The 22,102-nt window shown below is 40.0% G+C and overlaps 1 protein-coding gene across 1 annotated transcript; it reads left to right on the top strand.

Moving 5' to 3' along the window:
- Positions 1-5,256: 5,256 nt before the first annotated feature.
- Positions 5,257-20,994, top strand: LOC120372072 (odorant receptor 131-2-like). Its single transcript, XM_039488789.1, has 2 exons — positions 5,257-5,395; positions 20,043-20,994. Exons 1-2 carry the CDS (start codon positions 5,385-5,387, stop codon positions 20,992-20,994), a joined length of 963 nt encoding a protein of 320 aa, XP_039344723.1. The 5' UTR covers positions 5,257-5,384.
- The last annotated feature ends 1,108 nt before the right edge of the window (positions 20,995-22,102 follow it).

Below are 22,102 nucleotides of genomic sequence, written 5' to 3'. Positions count from 1 at the left end.
TGAACACATCTCCTATGTACCTCACTAAAAAGGAAGCACTGTAGCCAGTTCATACCTGTACAGGAACATGACAGTGCTAACTAGAAGATTTGCACCCCAAGAGGATCTAGGAACCCCAAGGTAGGACCAGATTCTGTTCAGACTCCCATGGGTGTGAAACACCTGAGGATCCAGTGGTTGGGTCCCCTCACAGAAGTTTGATGGCCTGTGACAATTGGCATCTTTCTCTGTCTTGACTTTGAACTGGTTCAGTTGGTGTCCGTAGCTGGCCAGCTTATCTCAGCCTTCTGTGTCCTGGCACCTGGTTCAGTTCTTGGACTCCACAGTGCTGCACATAGATATAACTAGGTGGAGTTTTCTCCCACAGATGAGGAACTTGATGCAGACCATCAAGACCATGTTCTTTGATGCAGCTGGATTCCCTAACATTGTAGATAATGGACTGTGTTCATGTGGGCATCGTGGTCCTTATTGTGAGTATATGTATACGAAATGTTTCCAGAGCCTGAATATGCAAGAAATACCTTATCTATCTATATAGGTTTTTATAGTGTGCCCATCACTTTAGTATGTGAGGACATGACTCATAAGGGTATTATCATATATTTTCTGCCTAGTTATCCAGGGAGTACCATGATGCCCAAATGTCTTTGATCTGTTGAAATGTAGAATGATTCTGTCTGCAAGGCCTGAATTCAAGCTTTGGCATGTAAACAAGCAGCAAACACAATGAGGCATAAGTAAGAAAGTTATAACATCACTGCTCACAGCCTGCTCACACTCCTAGCAACCCTAGGTTATTTTGTGTAATGAGTAGAAATGTTTCTGTGTTATTGTTCTATTGCTATTTCTTGTAGAATTTTTTTCAGAAAAACCCAAATATTTCCTGTGAGTGTATATAATCCAAAAACTGCAATATCTTTCTAGTAAATGGAAGGTCAATGTGACATTGACTGGAACAAGACTAGACAAAATGAAGCTGGCTAGTCTGTTTTCATTTAGAAAGTAACCAAACAGCATTAATAGTCAAAAGTAAATTAGATTTAAAATTCTTTCACATTTACTAAGTTATTATTAGTAACACAGATTACATTTTTTAATATATGTAGATAATATTTTTTAAATCTGACTGTATCCCTTTAAATGTAGCCGTCAGAAATCTTCACCATAATCTGCCTAGCAACAAGTGACTCTCTGACAACAGGAAACTAGTTCTTTCTTTCTTCAGTAATATAATTCTACAAGTAATAAGGATCCAGACAGATTGAAAATTCTTTGAGACAAGGAATGGGTCTTAATCTATGTTTAGAAAATGTAGTGTAAATTTACACTGCTATATACATGATTATTTTATAATAATATTAAGATAAAGGTATACATATTTAAATATAATTCATACAATATAAGTAATATACTACCTTAAAAGAGTACTATATTCTTTCAGAAGTAAATAATTCATACATTATAGCAGGATTTATAAAATATGTGATGACACTGCTCTGAATGTAGATATTTAAATAGGACAAAACGGCACGAGAGCAAATAAAGATAAATGAAAACCATGCTTAACATCAGGCACATAAGTAGTTCCACTGAATTCAATGGGAATAGTCACATGTGTTAAGCATGCAGGCAGGCATTTGCAGGATTGGGGCCTAAATAAAACTAGATAAAGTTTTGATCTGGATTTGAAGCTTTTCAAAATTTGGGGGAGTTCAGATGCAAGATCATAGAAATATGGAACCAGCCATGACATTTGGACCCAGATGCAGATCCAAGTTTCTTCAAAGTTTGGAGGTATTTGGATCTGTGATTTTGCTTCAAATTCATCTCTAGAAAAACAGATTTTTAAAATGTCAATCTGAAAATTTTCCATTCCATTTCACACTATGGGACTAAATGCTGAGTAGTCCTATTGACCACCTCCATAAGTAATGATTTATAGGATTGAGTGAGACCATAATTAGTACTGAGAAGTTATTAAAATACACGACTGGTAAAATGTTTCAAGTTATACAAATAACTTCTTGACTTCCATTTTCCAAATCTATATAGGATGGAAATAACAAGACCATTTCCCCGCTCTCTAGATCCATGTTACTGGGTTTTCCATGGCAGGTTTGTTTTCAGAGCTCATCAAATTCAAATGATACATTAAAAATAGTTTCAGATTCTTCTTCTGCTCCTGAGTCCCCTTTACTATTTTTTGTGGTTTTACAATCACATTTTCTTATTTTTAAAAATCATTTTTCTCTCCCATGTTGCTGTGTGCAAAACCCACACAAGCTTAAGGAGAAATGGACTGACTGTACAGGGAACACTGAAATGGGCTGCACATAAAGTTGTTGTCAAATGCACAAAGTTAAAAAGAAAAGAGAAATTGTTTCACTTTCTCTAATGTTACTCAATTAGAGTAATTGCTGGTGTTTTTTGTAATAATAGTGAGTGCAGATGTGACTTTTCATATCCCTTTACATTTTCTTTTCATGTTGACAAAAGAGGATAAATAGCTCTTACCCTTGAGAAACCACTTTGCAAACACTGTCATCCAAACACTTTTTGTTAATTTATAGAAAGGGTTTTCCCAACTATTAGCATGTTCAGAGTTCTCAGGTGTTGGTGATTTCAGTCCACCTTTGCTTTTGAATGAATTAACTGCAGCTTGCAAGTTTCTATTTAAATGTCAAGGACCCTACCCTACTCTCTATATGTATTAAAGAGGATATGTGCAGAGGTGAAGCCTGTCTAATCAGTTCAGTTTGTCTCTGGCCTTCCAGTCCCCTAGGTTTGTATTTCTTCATTTAATTTCTTATCAGTCTTTGTAATGAGAAGCCATAATTAACATCAATGGCAGATCCTGGGATTGGCAATTGCTGCAAAATTTAAGCTTTCTTAAAAAGGAAAAAAGGGGAGGGGGATTCTAGCCTTCTGGCCACTGCCCTTCTTCCTTTGATCTTTTCCATATTGAGATTTTTTTTTGCCCTGCATTGTGGGTTGCTTATTGTCAGAGTGTCCTTCTTTCTGTTACTGTGCTTCATACTTCTCTCCTGATGGAAAGCTGATGAAAAGAAAAACCTAATTTTTCCCATGGAGCAAAAAGAATGAGGGTGTAATTGAGATGACTGTATTGTCACGCCAGAGGGCGCTGTTCTGCACAGTGACAAATGAAGCGTGAAACAAAAGCAACAATCGATTTTTAAAACAGCACCTTGTTTTCTGTGTGCATGAGGCCAAATTCTGCTCCCCACTGTCCCAGGCAATACATTGTCATTTACTAGCATGGACACAATTATTAAAGCAACAGATAGTGTAGAGTGTGATAAAGGATTTACCTTTTTATTTTTTTCTGTTATATACCCTTGATATTTGGCACACATCTATCTTTATTTTGGCATGTATGAAAAAGCAATTCAACAATAAGGTATCCTATATACAGTATACCTGATTCTTCTCTCATGGTGTAAATCAGGAGTGATTCCACTGAAAGCAATGGAATTATACCAGTGTAAAGTGAGATTAGAATCTGCCATATTAGAGTTTCTAAAAAAAATTCATTAAATGAGGCTTGCAAGAATGCAGAATTCAACTTTCCTTCATATTCTGTCTAGGGGTCTGATTGGGTCCTTGGTTTGCCCAGAAGCAGCAAGGAGAATCCCAGAACAAGAATCAAATAGTCATCTCTTGATAACCAAGCTATGATTTCAGAGGGAAAACACAATGGAAGGAAACAGTCACTAAAACATGAAAGCTGAAGATTTTAAACAGTTTTACCCAAAACTTTATTCATCACTTGTTTGAGATTGTTTATAAACAAGCATGAAAAAAGCAAATTTCCTATTCCTCTGCCAATTGATAATGAATAAAATATTTTATCAATGTTTTCTAATAATAAATGAGAGGATAAATTGAAGAGAGATCCTGATTCTGCAAGTGTATGTGCCAATTCAGGTAATTGCCTGCATGAAGTCCCATGAAAATCAGGGATCAGCACTTGTGCATATGTTTGTTAGGATCAGGGCCATAGCTTTTTAACACTAATGATCCAGTTTTTCAGTGTACTTGTACATCAGGAACTGTATGATGAATATACTTTTTCTGAGCATTTGGGGTTTTTATGTTACACATCTAGGTCCAAAGTTCAAGGGATTAGAGATTTTAAATGTTTTGATTTTTTTGGGTGCCCAATTTGAGACATCTTTAAAAAAACCTGATTTCTTGACAGTAGGTGCTCAGCACTTTCTGCAAATCTGACCTCCTTAAAGTGTCTCAAGTTGTGTACCCGAAAACTGACACCCAAAATCACGAGTCATTTTTGACTGTTTAGTAGTAATACAATGTGTTTATGTGATTACATTTAATTTTTGTACACTTAATATACTTATTTATTTACTTATCTGACAGTTCTAGAAATCAACGTGAGTTTTGGCAATGAGGTCAGTAGGACTATGACTAACTCCTAGATGATGTATAGTGCATGCAATTGTTTTTACTATAACTAGATAATTATGTCAGTTTTATCTTATAACAATGAGGAGTAAGAAACAAAGCTGAAAAATGAAGCTCTGAGAGGCTGACTCACTCAGTTTCACTACCACTAGCATCATGAGGTGCAAATTGCATTTCCTGAACTTGCTGCACCCAAGGGAAAACTTGTTATCATGAAAGACCCCTGATGGACAGCAGTTTTAGCTCCACCAATGGCTCCACTGACTGACTTAGTCTACCTTGCCTACGCCTGCTCCTCACACTGCACTGCTCAATTTTATATCTGCATTGGCTACCCTGGCAAAAGGGAGGGTGGAGATCCCTTTTCAGGTGGACTTTGCACCAGGCCTGCACTGGCTTCAGCTGCTAGAGACTGGACTGCAATAACAATTTCCTGATAAGCTTTCCCAGAGCGATAACTTGACAGATACTGTGGGAACTAATTGAACAGCACTGGGATATTGCTCCTCACTGCCTTTCAGCCTTTAATATTAATAGGAAAGCTGCTAATTACAAATGATATTCATAGTGATAACTAGCAGCAGGTTGCTAAACATTTCTAGAGAACTGCTTTAAACCAAGCAGGATTACCTTTAACTCTTTGAGTCCCAAAATTAATGAAATTTAGTGGGTCACAAATGTATAGGCCAAATTGAGTTAGACTGCATATGTAAATCCCCCAAAAGGTTGCGACCCAAACGGAATCACAAAGTGGAAACTGCCTGTCCCATGTCTGGCTCCCCTGCAAGCCTTTGGAGACCAGAGGAAAGGAGGAGCGTTCCAAAGCAGGGCTTAAGGGTCAGGGGGCACAGTCTACCTGTTTTACCCTATGACCTCACACAGATCTCTCCTCTCACAGCATATTCCTGGCTGCAGATTACCCAGATGCAGGACTGTTCATGATGCTGAGGTTGGTCAGAACAGGACATGTTCTAACATTTTTTTTCAGCATTTGGTGGTGGAGGAAGAGTTACTCTGTTTTAGTGCCTGGAGCCAGAATTTGGCTCATTTGGGTATGTTTGCTTTTGTTTTCCCTCTTACGCTTGTCAGGTTATAGGGGTTTTTATCCTACATTCAAGTGAGATTCTTGGGCCATTCAAATTATTTTGTGATTTTAGAAGAGTTGAATGCACTCTGGGTCACAAGTACCAAGGAAGTGCCACAATGCAGATAATTTTGGAGTCTAATGCTACACTGGTGCCTAGCACAGGGGCTACTGGGCCATGCCACTAAAAGGGGACACTAGTTAAGCTGTGGACCTCTGGAGTAACAGTGCTGGAGCAAGATGGAGACAGTCACGGGTCAGAAATAAACCCTTCTGGCTGCAGATTAAATTTTCTTGTGAAATCATTTACAGAAGGTGAAGGAAGGCCTACCCCTGCTTCTCTACTAACACCTGTTGGAGGGGATATGAGGCCATCCATCCTTCTGAAGACACAGACCTGATTCTGTATAAAGTGAGTGTAAAGTGCTACTCTTGGTGTGGTGGAGAATTCTGATTTGGTAGTGTTCTACACCCACTTTGCACGGGTGTAAATTACTACACAAGGAACAAAGTAATGGAGAATCAGGCCCAAAATCATCTGCTAGAGAAGAAGGGGAGAGGGTCTCCCAAATTCCATCTGATGACCCCTTTGCACAGGGCTTATTACCAGAGGCAGAAGAGGGCCACCTCATCCATAGAGGTCATGGGGCAGTAGTCTGCTGGATCCCAAGAGAAGATAGAAGAGAGGGAGCCTTCATAGTGGTTCAATTCGATTTACAAATGAAAATATGTAATCCCTCCTGGGAAGAGCTGATCTAATTTTAGACATGATGTAATTGGTTGTGTAGCATGCAGTAAGGAGTGGCTGAGATGCAGCAGAATGAGCATTGCAGCAACAGATACTCAGTCTGTGCACATCTTGTTTATCCAAACTTATCTTAACTGAACCTCAAGGCACTGTAAGACTCACCCATTCATGTTTGGTTAGCTCTCCCCTTCATTCCTGCCCATCTAGTTTTTATTATTTAAGAGTTCATTTAGTTTACCTGTAGAGTTTTGTGTTTTCTGTAGAAATTTTAAAACCTCATGACAAATGGTGATAAAGCTTTGTTTTCGGGCTGGTTGACTGGTTAAAAATATGGATTGGATGAGCTGCATCAGCTCAATTGGTATATGGAAAGAATCATGAATTATAAAAGGACTTGAGTGGAGGGGTCAGATTCAGCCTTGGTGTATGCTTTGGATTCAGTGGAGTTGTGCTCACTTGTAATAGTGCTAAACGTGACCCAGTAAGTTTGCAATTCACAAACAATTAATTTTATTACCAAAAGGCTTTGGGAGAAACTTTCTTTGAATCCAACTACTAATCATCCCGTGGGTGACTCGTACGTAAATTACTTAGAAACTTAACAATCAGAAGAGCTTGACAGATACACCAGTTGAACTGGTAGGAGCCTCCCAAAGATGGGAGGGAAGAGAAGCAAGCTGGGAGTTATCTCCAAATGAAGAGATGCCATGAGCTGTTGTGTCAGAACTCCATCTTTCCCTCAGTTCTTTGGGGATCTTCCCCAGTAAAGCTGGGCAAGCAACTTGCTACAAATAGTGTTGGGTCCATGCTTGGAACCAACAGTATTTGTAGCAAGTTGTTTGCCCAGCTGTCATAGGTTTATTCCCCACTTTGAACTTTAGCGTCCAAAAGATGGGGACCTGCATGGATCCTTCTAAGCTTAAATCCTAGCTTAGATCTGGTTCTGCTGCCACCAGCTAGAAATTCCAGTGTCTAGCACACTCCCTGTTCCCCCCAAAACTTCCCCGGGGAACACCGATCCAAACTCCTTGGATCTTAACACAAAGGGAAATAGCCCATTTCCCCCCCCTTTCCCCTCCCTTAGCCGTTGGGAGAGATCACCTTGATTCAAACTCCTTGAATCAAAACAAAGAGGGATTCACCTTCCCCCACTCCTCTTCCCTTGAGGTTCCAAACAAGGGAAGAAAGCAATCAGGTTCTTAAAAGGAAAGATTTTATTAAAAGAAAGTAACACTATCTCTGTAACACCAGGATGAAAAAATATTACAGGGTCTAGCTTATTTATAAACCTAGAGGGACTCCCCCCCCCTTTTCTCAGAATAATCAAAAGTAACAGCAAACAGAAATAAAGATATTTCTCCAGCGCAAACACATTTGCAAATACAGAAATTAATCACAAAACTAATCTGCCTTGCTAATACTCACTATACTGAATAGAAGGAAATATTTCAGGAAGCTTGGAGACCCTGGATGTACGTCTGGCCTCTCTTAATCCCAAGAGAGAACAACCCCCAAAACAAAAAGCACAAACAAAGACTTCCCTCCACAGAGATTTGAAATTATCTTGTCCCCTGATTGGTCCTCTGGTCAGGTGTCCGTCAGGTTTACTGAGCTTGTTAACCCTTTACAAGTAAAAGAGACCTTAACCCTTAACTATCTGTTTATGACACCAGCTTTACTGGGGAAGATCCCCAATCACATATATCTGTTATTCATGAGTGGTTGCTAGATCGTTTGGGTGAATGAATTTTTGGTTCATGGTTTATTTATGAATTGTGCTATTCACGCTTTGTTGTTTCTGCTGTATGGTTGGTCATCTCTGTTACAGGTATTATTTCCTTTCTCTGATTATATGTATGAAGTTCATAGAGTAAAATCAAGGAAACTTACTTTCAGGTATGAATTTTTTCATGCACCATTTGGGATTTGTGAATATTTTCTCAAGTCTGCGTGGCTGTTCATATAGTTGTACATGATGAATAACACAACCCCCCCAAACAGAGAATGCCTCTCTTTTTTATGAAAATATCCACAAAAAATTTAAACTATTCAACTATCTCCCTTCATTGGAAATACATGAGCCTAATCATCCCATCACTTGATTTCAGTGGGAGATAGTGTGATCATGTCTTGCTCTGTATATAAGATTTCTGCCGTATCACAAAAACATTTTAAACTGGTGTTCTGCATAATCCGTTCCTATATTTTCACATTTCACATACTGGGTGTTGACCCTGGAAAATAATATAAATCTATAGGCTAAATCATGTATCCTTTGCATGGGTACAATGGGAGGGAAGAGGGCATAGGATACCTTTCTTCCCAGCACACTCATGCTAGAAGCATCCAGAATACAGATCCATTATTCCCTGGAGTACTGGACTGTTGAGCTAGCCAAGGCATCCAGCAGTGCTTCTTGTCCCAAAGATAACAGTAACCCACAATCAGTCTCAAGAGGTATTCCCACGCAGAAACTTGCCAGTGTAGACAGGACCTTTGTGGATGCTGCATCACTCTTCAGAAGATGCCCTGAGATCTCTCAGAAACATTCAATCAGCCTCTGTCTTGTGCAGGTAGAATGTCTGAGCACTACCACAAAGGTCCTGTCTACACTGGCAAGTTTCTGCGTGGGAAAGCAGCTTTCTGCACTGTAACTCCAGAGGGGTACACACGGCTAAGCCACTTCGTGTGCAGAAACTGCGCAGTTGTAGCGCTCTAAAAAAACCACCCCGACGAGAGGTCTGAATCAAGATTTTTTGGCATGGCCCATCACTGAGTTCAAGTGCCTGTTATGTTTAGAGTGGTATAGTCACTGTAACAGGAAGTCAAAACAGGAAGAATCCTCTCCCACTACAAAAAAGAAGTAACTTTGGATTTCCTTCCGCTGTAGCAAAAAGATGCATTTGTCAAATGTATAACTCTGAGCACTGAAAGGATGCTTGAAGTTTCCTTTCCAGCCATACTGTAATGAACTGGTCAGTGGAACATACACCACTGCCCTCTGCTAGATATAATTAGCTCAGTTGTGTGTGTCACAGGCCCTAGACTGCTAACAGAGATTTTCCTTTGGAGTAGGAGCATATGAGTTCTATCATTTCTGTCACTATGAATTTCCAAATGTCCACGGTGTGCAGCATACTGACAACTGTGTGATCATAGGTGGCCATGAATTTATTGCAATACTTTTCTCTCTCCTTGCTACTGTTATCTTGTTGATTGAATATGTGGTGTCATAAAAGAGAGGTAGGTACTAAACAAACATAGATTAAATGCTTAAACTAAGTAAACAGTGTAATAAATTTTCACCATTTACTTGTCAATCACATACTGTGTATTTAATTAACCTTGCACGTAACCACTAAGTGCAGATTAGATCATCACTTATCAGCATCAGTAGAAAAACTTCAAATTTCCTGCAAATGTCAGATTACTACTATGTTGGGTTTTTTAAATTACTTATATATTAAAATCAAGTGTCTTTACTCACAATAATGTAACTTCATAGTATTTATGAACTACATTCCAAACTCTTCTGAATAAAAGCACTTTGCTTTTCAAAACCTCAGGATATTTTTTTTTTTTTGTTTTTCTTGGTTACACGTCATGTAGTCCTGGTCTTCTCTGGGTTTGTTTGCTTCTTCTTTTTTTGGTGAACAATATTTTCATAATGCTGAGAAGGAAACACCTTTTATTTTTCCCCAGCTGAAATTAAAGTTAAGGTAAGCTTTTCTTACAGTCAAAATTATTTCTTTAATTGGTGAATGTTGATTACCATTCATTCCATGGGGGTGGGTGGGAGTGTGTGTCTGTGTGTAATTGGAGCAGACAGAATTACATCTTTTTACAACATTGAGTTTGAAAGTTCATGTTGGAGCCAGTTTCTGAAGAAGCTCCATATTAAATGAGTCACAACACGCAGATGAACCTAAGGGCAGGGTTTGGGTAATCAATATCTTTAAAATATTACCACAAGTCTAAGGTTGTTTTTTGGGAGGGTTGGACAAGGGGAAGAGCGTGAATCCACCAGAGCATTGTTTTCTTCATCCAGAAGTTCAATTTCTGCCAAAGAAAATCTACTCTCATTGAGTATTAGGAGCACACAAACAGTATCTCAGAAAATAAGGCTCTTTTTTAAAAATTGCTTTTATCTGAAACTCAAAATAAACTTTATCCCTAAAATATTGTGACATATGCTTTTTTAAATACTCTGAACGATTTAAAAAATAAATGTAAACCCTCCATTTCCTCCACAATTTTTTTTAGTTCTTCTTTCTCAGAAACCTTGCTATCTTAGTGGAAAAAATACATTCTGAGTTGTATCAGAATAATATTCCTAATAAATATGTTTAGAAATACCTATGCAGATCTCTTTTAAAATCTCTTTAAGAGACAATCCTTAAGTTCTTAACAGGTTACTGGTTAGAAAACAGAATAGTTCTTGACGTCTAGATTTTAACTTGTATCTGTAACCAGCATGATAACCATGTTGTATGTCCATGCCCCCCCACCCCCATATTTCTGAAGAAATGTGAGGGACAAATCTTGAGAATACCTTTAGAACATCCAGAACTCCTGCTGAGTCAAATCCTGCCCCTGAAGTTGACATTAATGGCAGAACTCCCATTGAGTTCAATGGGAGAAGGGCCATTTCCTTCAATGGGAATTACAGGTGTCTTTTCTGATACCAGGGACCAGTTCTTTGGTCTGTTTTCTGGCTACTTCCCATACGTAGTTTCGACCAGAAATTCTCAACCTTTTTCTTTCTGAGCCCCACCTCCCACCCCCCGCAACATGCTATAAAAACGGCACAGTCCACCTGTGCCACAATAACTGTTTTTCTGCCAGAACCGGCATTAGAGGGTAACAAGCAGGGCAATTGCCATGGCCCCAAGCCACGAGGGGCCCCGCAAAGCTAAAGTTGCTCAGGCTTGAGCTTTGTGCCTAGGGCGACCAGACAGCAAATGTGAAAAATTGGGACAGGGGGTGGGGGGCAATAGGAGCCTATATAAGAAAAAGACCCAAAAATTGGGACAAGTGGTCACCCTATTTGTGCCCTGCCACAGCAGGGCTAGGGCTCAGGCTTTCTGCTTGGGTGAGTCTAAAGCTGGACCTGATTGGTGCATGCCCTGAAACCTGCTCAGGGCCTCCCTAGTTGCGAAACACTGGATTAAACCATAAAGAAGAAACAGTTTGGGAAGCATATGTAATGTTGCTGGAAGGAAAGAGGTTACCAGTGTGTAATTACTTAAAAAATGTCTGAATTTCTCAAAAGCATATTGTTTTTTAAATAGCATGCTGGCTGCGGTAGTACTGTTCTGTAACAGGACACAATGCCTGGGAGTGTAGGTATGATATGTGATGAAGGTGCAAACAAATCCATAGATTTAATGCAAGTATAAATAATCAGCTAGAGCATATCAGCTTCCTGATGCTGAGAAAGGATTAGAAATTTTTTATCTGAGTGTCACTGTGGCCTGTTCACTAGCTGAGCCCAGTCTGCTTCTCTGCCTGTAATTTTTTTCTTGTTTTGAATCAACCTCACTTTAAAATTATGCCAATTTTTAGGCAAGAATCAGAGCAGTTTTTATGGCTTTGTGATTCTAGTGGCAAAGGTGCACTTACCACTGCTACAGTCACCACTTCTGCTGCAGGGGGAACTCTCTCCTGTTTCCCTGCCAGCACCACTGTGAATGCATGGGAGTTTACTGCATAGTTCCCACAAACATGAACACCTCTCACCCAGTGATTTCCTTTTGCAAGGGGAATACTCAGGAAGCTGGCAAAGCCATGTTTTCTCCTGCTTTGCACCACCAGAGCTTAGGGGAGGATCCTTGTTTATATCTTTTTTTCTCAGATTGTGTCAATGATTGAACTTCACTTTAAGATTTTGGGTTCATTCAAACCTCAGTGTTAGGTGGACTTTGGGTGGTGCAAACGCATTTGGGCTGAAACCAGGGAAACCAATGCAAACTAAAGCTATCATGTTTTCTACTATAATAGTAATAAATGATACTAATAATCAAGGCTAGATGCTGGTCTTGATTTTCATTGCTTCGCACCCTGAGTGGTAATTTACATCTGGGCAAAATAGGCTACATCATGAGCCCTCGTGAGGCTGCTTTGCAGTACTCCAGCCAACAACTTAACTTAACTTGCTACCTAGAGATTCTGTGGCATAGGGGAGTCCCTGAGCAATGCAGAGCCAAAGTCACTGACTCCTCACCACTCCCCCTATCAAATGAGCATTGGTAAAGAGGGTATGGCCAGACTGTTGGAGTGCTACTGTGCTCCAGTGATCTCCGGTAGCCAGAGCTGCCCATTAGGGATCATTAGAGATCCCAGGTGGGTGAAGTAATATCTCTTATTGGATCAGCATCTGTTGATGAAAGAGACAAGCTTTTGAGCTTACACAGAGCTCTGCTTATACTGCAAACAACCTTTGGGGTCCTAGCAATTTAGAACTTCCCGAGGCTGCTGTAAATTGCTCCTCAGAACCAGAGCAGTACCCGGCAGCCTGACAGTCAGGAGATCTTGCCCAGTGATCTTGTCTGTCATTACAGAACCATTAAAGTAGACGAACACTGATGCTGATCCCAGGAATTGAGTCATATTAGGCTTTCAGGCTTATGAGAATGACACTAGGGATACCAAGTCCCATTGTGAGATTGTCAGAGAAGAAATTTCAAAGGGACTGTCCATCCCAAGCGTAACATCTCTATCAAAAAGTGGAAGATTATTGGACAAATGTTTCCTCTGAGACTGTTAACAGAGTTGAGAAAGCCCTTCGATCAGAGAATCCCCCCAAACCAGCTGTAAGGTTGTGGTTCCCCCATACACATCTAAATGCTAATAGAGATGTGGGGGGGAGGGAGAGGGGTTTAATTTAAAAATAAGCAGCCTAGCCTAGACCCATCTGTTCCTCCTGTTTTCCAGTACGCTTGTGCATGGGGTTATCCCAGCCTCAACGATGGCTGTAGTAAGTACCGATAGCTGTGCAACCTCAGTAGTGAGATTGGACTTGAGAAAGGGTTTTAATGAGTCTGCCAGGGGTTCATTTAGATGTGCTTGTCTCCATCTAAGCAGCTCAAGAACTTGCTCAAGTTTTTCTTTTGGGCCAGTCAGTCCATTCCGGGCACAGTATGTGTGTTCTCTTGGGGCTTGTCTGCCCCAAAAGGTTGCATATAATTTCTTCTGGATAAGCCTTTAATGGAACACAATAAAATTGATAGCTACTCCGAAGGCCCTGATTACTGATAGATATTCATCCTTCCCTGCTAGTACTAATGTTGAGTTTATGACTCATTTTATCCAGAATAAAATACCCCTAGCTATAGAATGGTAGATTTGTACTGGGAAAAAATTTGGACGGGAATTATATTCCACTCTGCTTTGAGCAAACCATCATGTGATCTGTACAGATGTTTCCCGTTGAAATTTCAGCTACATTATATTTGGAAGAAGCTTGGGGCTGGTTTCATAAGTTAGAATGTAAGAAACATTGTGGGAATGCTTTCACTTTTAGTCACACTCAGAGCTTCCTATTTGTATTAAAGAATAAACTAATTCTACTTAGCTTGGACCAGCTTTTGCCTTCAATACTTGGGGTTTTTTTAAATTGTCAAAAGAACTAAAAAAAAGAAACCAAAATCTGCCATCTCAAAAGCTTAATTGAAGTCCCCTGAGTTGGTCAGAACTCACTTTAGTGTCAGTCAGCAATTTTGGATGAAAGATGTGATATTTGTAAAGTGAAGTTTAAGCTATGGCCTCAAGTATAAATATAGCTTTCAAGATCTATATGAATTTTAATTAACCACACTATTTCCTGTTTCAGCACTTCTGAAGACCAACAACATCTGCAGACTGCTGCAGTAAGATGAGGCAAAATCATATGCTGATTCACTCTATTTTCCATTCTGAGACATTACCCTCACCTCCAGTCTTTTGCAGTATTTCTAAGTGCTCTTTTCTCTGTCTGCCTGTTTTAATTTGGCTGGCCACTGATTTGGGTATTATCTCCTTGATCTGTAAGTCATAGAGTTGAATGTTCTTTAACTTCACTTCTCATCACGTTCAGCTTCTGCATTTTGTGTGTGTTTTCTCATTATTGTTGTGCAAAATGAAGACTTTTGTTTTATGCCAGGTATGGTGCTTGTACAGTTTCAGGCAATGGAACTGACAAAGTGACATAGTACTGTAGTAAGAATTGAAAAATTACAGATCTTATTCACTACTTGGGTTATGCTAGAGGGCAGCAGAAATTTTTTCTGGAGCCAGGGCTTCAAGGGAAGAAGCCATCTGCATCTCCTGCTTTGTTGGGGTCCTGGAGTTGGCTGATGAAGCTCACAAAGTGTTAGGGCTGGCTGGGGAGGCCACTGGGCCATGATTCTCCATCTCCCAAGCAATCTCTTCTACCAGTGACTCCACAGGAGCTCCAGACAGAGTTTAAAACTGCCTTACCCAGAGGAACCCACCCGATGAGGGTGGTGGTGAAACTGCTTTCCCCCTTGCTCCAGCTATCCCCACGGGTATAGGTTGGTTTGTATTACATCTTCCTGCACCCATTGAGGGATATATAGATACACACAATATAAATATTGTAATAGTAACAAAGAATAAAAATCTATTTAAGTAGGTAATGAAGCAAAAGCACCTTAAAGATACCAAAACAAGCAGCTGTGAATTCCCTCCGTGTACTGGGGGTCTGAGGAGGTAGAGACAGAGTACACATCATTAGGATGATCCTTAGCTAGCATAACAGCTTGTAACATCCCCCAGGGAGCTAATATAATTTAGAGCAGCCTTTGTGTTGAATTGGTCCCCAGCTGCCCCAGGGTTCAGCGAAGCAGGAAGACAGCTTAAAACTCTGGCATAACTGAGCATCAGGGCCTTGGTGTTGGTTGGAAATTTACTTTGAGTAGAGTTTTTACATCTTTACTATCAGGGCCGTCTCTGGCTTTTTTGCCGCCACAAGGGGGGGGAAAAAAAGCAAACCTGTGGGAGGGCCAGAGCTCTGAAGCAACAACAACAGCAAAAAAGCAAACCTGCAGGCAGCCAGAGCGGCAGAGCAAAAAAACCTGTGCAGGGCGGCTGAAGCACGGGTTCAGGGGGGCGCTGCAGACATGCCCCAGGCAGCGGGGGGAGAGAGAAGAGGGGCAGCCAGGGCTTCCACTGCGCCACCTGCCAGGAGGACTTTGCACCGCTCCAGTCGATGGGGAGGGAAGGACGTGGGCTGCCCTGCCGGGCTTACTACAGACCTGGCACCAGCTGGGGCAGATGGAGGGTGCAGCCCGCTCCCAGCAGGGCGCTTCCCTCCTCCACGCCGCTGCCTCCTACAGGGTGGCCGGAGCAGCAAACCAAAAAGAAAAAAACCTGAAGGGCGGCCGAAGCGGCAAAGCAAAAAAAAAAAAAAAAGGATTTGAGGGAATGCCGCCCCTTAGAATCTGCCGCCCCAAGCACGAGCTTGCTCGGCTGGTGCCTGGAGCTGGCCCTGTTTACTATCCTGGCAATCCTGTTTGCTTCAGTCACATACATATCCCACTGGGCCTGATTTTGGTTTCTCTTACCCTGATATGAATAAGGAATAATTTCTTTGAAGTTAATGGAGATACACTGGTGTAAAACCAGTGCACTCAAAGTGATAGGAGAGTCAGGACCAATGGTACAACTTGCATGAGTAAGGCAGGCAAGATTTGGCCCCATATTTGTGATTCAGTTTTTAACTTTTAATACAAATTCTGGTGAAACTGAAACACTGGATCAAGAAGGCTATGAAACCCTGTCTCTTTTATTTATGCTACAAAGAGTTTTCAGTTTTACCAAGAGTGAATTATACATGGCAGATGAGAATAGCAGCCTAAGAATTTCCATACAGAGTATACGCCTAGACTTTGTCCACACTAGAATTGAAGCAATGCTGTAGCTGTTGAAAGGGACTTTGTGAAAGGTTCTTTACAGGCTTCTGTGGCTCTGTTCCAGAGCCTATGTTAAATTCATAGATTAAAATTCTGCAATTTTTCAATATACTTCAAATCTAAGCTCCAGACACGGTCCTTAAACTACTGCTTCCTTTATGCCCATATATGGAAAATGACTCATTCTGATTCACTAATGCCGGAACAAAGCAAACACTTAATCTATGCACATATAAGGGGTGATTACTGGGCCTGACACAACCAGAGGAGACAGTGTGTTTTTCCTCAGGGGTATTCTGTATGTTCTAACAGGGACAATATTTCTTGTTTGTTTATGTATTGGGCACTGAGTGTGCTTGTCCCTCTACATAATATAGAAGAAGACATGCTTCCTTCTTTTATGGTCAAACGAGATAAATGTTTTAGTTGGGACACAAATTGCTCTCAGAGCTTAGAGCAGGCTGCTGTTTCACAAGGGCATGCATTTTTAAAATAGATACAGGCCCCAGTCACGTAATCCCCAGTCCACAGGGCTGAAGCCATATACCTGCATGGAGCCTTATTGGCGGCAGAGGTGTGTCTGTGTGAAGTAACTTGGAAAATCGGGGCCATAGTATCACTCCTGTGATGATAGATTACCGCTGGTAGGCTGTGAGGAAAAAGTGGCTCTGCCTCAGGCAAAGGATGCATTGTGTTGCCCAGCTACTGCTTTCCATCTGCCTCAAAAAGAAAGTATTTTCTGTGTTTCTATTTCTGTGAAGAGGAAACACACATAAGGTGACCAGACATCCCGATATTCAGGGCTTTGTCTTATATAGGTGGCTATTACCCCCTACTCCCCATCATGATTTTTCACTCATGCTATCTGGTCACCCTAAACACACAGCGTCTGCAAGTGTGATTTATTCATCAAAATATACTTCACATACTCAGTGTTTGACCATATCCTTTCAGATACGTGTAGGCACATTTTTAGCTCTTATATAGCCCCATATTCCTACTACCTGCTAGGATACTGCAATGACAGTTTGTCTCGGGTGATCAATGGTATTTATTGCAATACTCAGATGCTGTGAGGATATGTTGCCTGTGCTCCACACATAACCTCTCTGTATCTGGAAGGATTCTTGAAGAAGATGACTATAAATTGATATGAAAACTGCTTTTGGCAAATAAAAATTGATATCAGATAACATATATCCTTTTGGCTATGCCTCACTACAGCTGAGCAGCAGCTCCAGGTTTGCAATAGGCACAATGAAAATTTTCCTCGTCGTCCCACTGTATGCTCAAAGCAGTTTTGGGAATGTAGAAACTTTATTGCCCGTGGCTGACAGCTCAGCAGCAGTGAGCTATAAGCAGAGTAAAAGCCTGCATAAGTGCTTTTCTAATAAATGTGGTTTACTTGCAGGCAGTCGTTAGAGAAGGAACTTAAAGGCCATTCTGTCTGCTGCTTAGAATACTGTGCTGATTCTGTTAAATAGCTAGTACCACTCTTATGTTATGCAACAGGGCTCTGACTGCTAATAAGTATTCATAATGGGAAGTCCCTCCATTTTTGAAGAATTGCTTTAAAAAATCTTTGAGTAGGAAAGCATTCTCTATGGAAAAAATACTTTTAAAAATCCCATATTGTTGGGATTTAAAAAGCAAACATAAATTAAGATGATCATCATTCCTGAGTTCAGTTATATTAATTAGGGCTAGTGGTGGTAATAATATAGTGTTAGCTTTCAACCTCAATTGTTAGCTTGTTACAATCACCTTTCAGCATGTAATATAGACCCAGTGCCTAGAGTGTATCAATGCAAATGTCTCCAACTAATTTTTGGTCAGAACACATAATTTACCTCTACTTTACAGCACCATGCACCTTCGTTTTATATCACTAGTATTCCATTGTACTTTTTTATTTAGCTACCGCAAATCAAGCTGTTCTCTTAACAACCATAATCTAAACAACAAATCTATTTCATTTTTCTCTGTGTTGGAAAGTATTCTCTGTACTATGAGTGATGTAGAAAACCTTTGTATGATGTAGAATGTGCTGCAGGGGGCACAGAAAAGTGAAATTCCTCACAGTGAGGGATTTGTGAGACTGTGTATGGATCAAGGAAATCTCTACTTTAGCACATTGTTTCCTGCAAGGTCCCAATAAAATATTGGGCTTTAGAATGCTTGCTACCATATCTAGCTCACCAGCCACTAAATATAGTAAGTAAAATTTGATTTAGGATCCTAGGTCCCATTGATTTTCAGTGAGACTTGGGCAACTAGAAGCCTAAGTCATTTTTGAAAATGGGACTTAGACTCTGAAGATACTTTGGTGCTTTTGAAACTTTTATCCACTATGTATTTGTGTCCCTATAATGTTTTCTTTCATGTGCCAATCAAAAGGAAAAATCAGTTTATATTTAAACCTTTTGTAGTGCCCTGTCCTTCTGCTGCATCTTTTTTCTGTCTCTTATTCTCATGTATTAGTGTCATCCTCATCATTGTTTCATCCTTCTCTGTGTCTTATTGAGACAATAGGAACATCTAGTTTATGGCCTCTGAAAAGTAAGCACAAAGATAGACTGTAACAGGACTTGGTAAGGAAAGGCCAGCTTCCCTGAGAAGACCAAGACTCTGTAGTCACATAAGGTCAGGAAAACATTAATTTTGGTGTCCTTTGACACTGTCAGAAATGCAAACCTCTACACACAAATGGAGAAATGTGTATAATAGACAAATTCGAAAGATTTTTGCTCACAGGTAACATTTTTTATTTTTCCCGTATAAGGGTTTTTTAGTCAATAATTGAATATTTTAATGTTTCAGTCAGTGACAACTGGCAAAATTAAACTGACTTGGACAAACGAAAAATCAGTTTTTTTCTGGAAAAAATATTTCGTATGCTTTTCAGAATGGTCACAACTGCTATTACCAAGTTCATACCAGTTAACATATTTTAAAATAAACTTTCAAAGGGGCTTACACCCCCTAAGGTGCCCTTTCACTGTCTTCCCCCTGTTGTTTACAAACTGTCCCGCCAATTCCTGAATGCATTGTTAGGTCTCAAAAATCTCCATATTCTAAGCTATAAGTAAAACCACTCAGACTTACTATTATTACGCTGCTCTTTATCACGTTATATAATTGCTGTTTATAACAAGCCCCTTATACAATGAATACTGATAAAGGAATAAATATACTAACCCCTCTGAGATGGCTAGTAATGAGGACATTGAATGCAGAGGGGTGCCCCTATGCATATGTGGGGATTTTAAATCCTAATACTGAAGGGTCTGGCTAGGGGAGTAAGTTACTGGATCTATGATCTATATCTGGTTTCTTAGAGAATTTAGTGCTTGTGAAAGGTTTGAGATTTAGTTTTGGAGACTGAATTTTTGTATTTATCCACAGGATATGAGCAGTGGTAATGCAACCTTTCCCACGCTGCATCATCAACATGCCCTCACTTTAATGTGGAGGGACGATCAGGAAGGGTGGGGGAGGGTAGTTCAGCCTCCTTGCCCATTTAGTCTTTTTGATGTCTCTTCTAAACTGCAGAGGGCCATCTAGACCAGCTGTGGTGTGGTGGTATTTTTTGTTACGTGGACACTTGTCAAGGGCAAACTCTTTTTAAGTAGGCCACTAAAAAAACAGCATATTCTTTAGAGGTTCCGGTATGCATTTTTTCTAGTCTTTAAAACTAACACATCTAATGTAAAGGTCTGTTACTAAACAGATGATAAATGTATACAATCAAATACTAACGCTGATAGTGATTGATAACTGTACTCATGGTAGAAAAAAATAATATGGAAAACATTGTGATAAACTTCATCTTGTTTTGTTTTTTCCCCACCAGGACCAGAGTGCTAGTTTTGAAGATGACGAGTTTACCCAATAATTCACTGAATGATACAACAAAAAGAAAAGAACTAGAGATAATAAAGACATCCCTTTACTTGTTTGATTTCATCTTCATTACTGCAGTTGGTTTGTTTATATTTAAGACGGTGCAGCAGAACTCTGAAATGAAGAAAAATGTTCAATACTTTCTCCTGTGCCATCATCTTCTATGTTGTTCTTTATTCTCCTGTTTTGGTGTTGCATACCATACAATACGAGCACTTGCTGTGGAAAGTCCCAAAATTGTATTCTGGATAATCTTTGGAGTTCAAGTAGCAATTGGAGAAGGAGTACTAATAACTTTGACTTTGATGACACTTAACAGATGCTTTGCTGTTTGCTGGCCTTTTAAATACATATCCTTGGTGCATACAGTGAAACACAAAGTCATGATTTGTGTTTGGATAATAACAATGTTCAAATCTATGTGCTTGTTATTGATAGAAGGCATAAACAAGTCTCCAGAAGATATGTTTGAAGTGGTACCTTCTTGCTCAATTGTCTTGGATGGTCCTTGTGCCAGAACAATGGGAATTATTTTAATTTTATTTCTTGGGGCCATCATCATAGTTAGCTACTGCCTCCTATGTAGAGAAGGAAAACATGCTGGTCATTTCAATAGCTCAAATAACAAGGCCAGAAAAACTATAATTATTCATGGATTGCATTTGAGTTTGCTTCTATTTCCACCTTTGATAATAATCGCTGTTAAAAGACCCTCTGAAAATTTTATTTTAAGTTTAACAGCTTTTGTTGTTTTTTCATTTGCCCAGTGCTTTAGCCCTGTGGTTTATGGTCTGCGAAACGAAGAACTGCAAACTAAGCTATTCAACAGGCAAAGAATTAGTTTATGTACTGGCCACATGATAAATGGTAGAGACGTACAGCAGCCTCAACTGAATGACTGAGTTAATTGATACTAGATGCAGCACTCTTGATCCTTAGTTTTCTAAGAGAACATTTGATCCAGCAGTGTAAAATAAGGCCTTGCATACTCCTAACTGAACTTATTCCATTATGACAACGATGAAATGAAATTTAACTGCGTAACTTAAACCATTTTCTAACCTTATTAGAATGGCCATACTGCCCTCTCAGATGTGGTTTGCAATACATGGAAAAAGTACAGTAGAAAACTGTGTGTGAGAGGATGTGTAGATCCTGTCTAGTGTTTGGCAAAGAGAGGGCTAGAAAACCCTCTTAGTGAGTAGAAGAGGAACCAAAATCTGCTTTCACTGGACTGTCTACAGTGAGACTAGGAATTGTGTGGGGAATGGGGCGGGATCCATTAGAGATAATTGCTCATTAGAAGGGAAAATACACCTCTACCTCGATATAATGCGACCTGATATAACACAAATTAGGATATAACGCGGTATAGCAGCGCTCCGCGGGGGCGGGGCTGCGCACTCCGGTGGATCAAAGCAAGTTCAATATAATGCAATTTCACCTATAATGCGGTAAGATTTTTTGGCTCCCGAGGACAGCGTTATATCGAGGTAGAGGTGTATAAGGCGTGAATGGGTTAGAAGTCACTGTCTTTCCAAATGAGAAATCAACTTGCTGAAGGAACCTTACTTCTTAAGACCTGGAGAGAAGTAAAGACTCTGGACCAGATCTCAGCTGATGTAAATCTTTATAGTCTCATTTACTTTAGAGGAGATATGCCAATTTACACCAGTTGTGAATCTGGCCCTCTGATTGTAGGAGCCTTAAACCTTAAGGAGTTGTGGCAATAAAAAGCCTGATTTTTTTTTCCTCTTAAGTCTTTGGTTGTGGAAAACCTAATTTCTACTTGTTATTGGTTTCTGAGAAATTTTCTTTGTTCAACTTTGTCTAGAGAAGGCCTAGTTTTAGTTTGTGTGGCAGCTGCTCGGGGCATCGAGGCCATTCATTGTCTGTTGTGGGCTGGCAGTGCCCCTATGCCATATTTCCTGTCACTGCTTTTATTCATTTACATTATGTTATGGCAAAGACCCTTGAAAACTCTGTGAAAACAAAAAGTGTGCAAGTGAT

Source organism: Mauremys reevesii, linkage group 9, assembly GCF_016161935.1.
Source record: "Mauremys reevesii isolate NIE-2019 linkage group 9, ASM1616193v1, whole genome shotgun sequence".
Lineage (NCBI taxonomy): Eukaryota > Metazoa > Chordata > Testudines > Geoemydidae > Mauremys > Mauremys reevesii.
The sequence above is the reverse complement of the archived record's forward strand: the minus strand, read 5'-3'. Positions and strand labels throughout refer to the sequence as shown.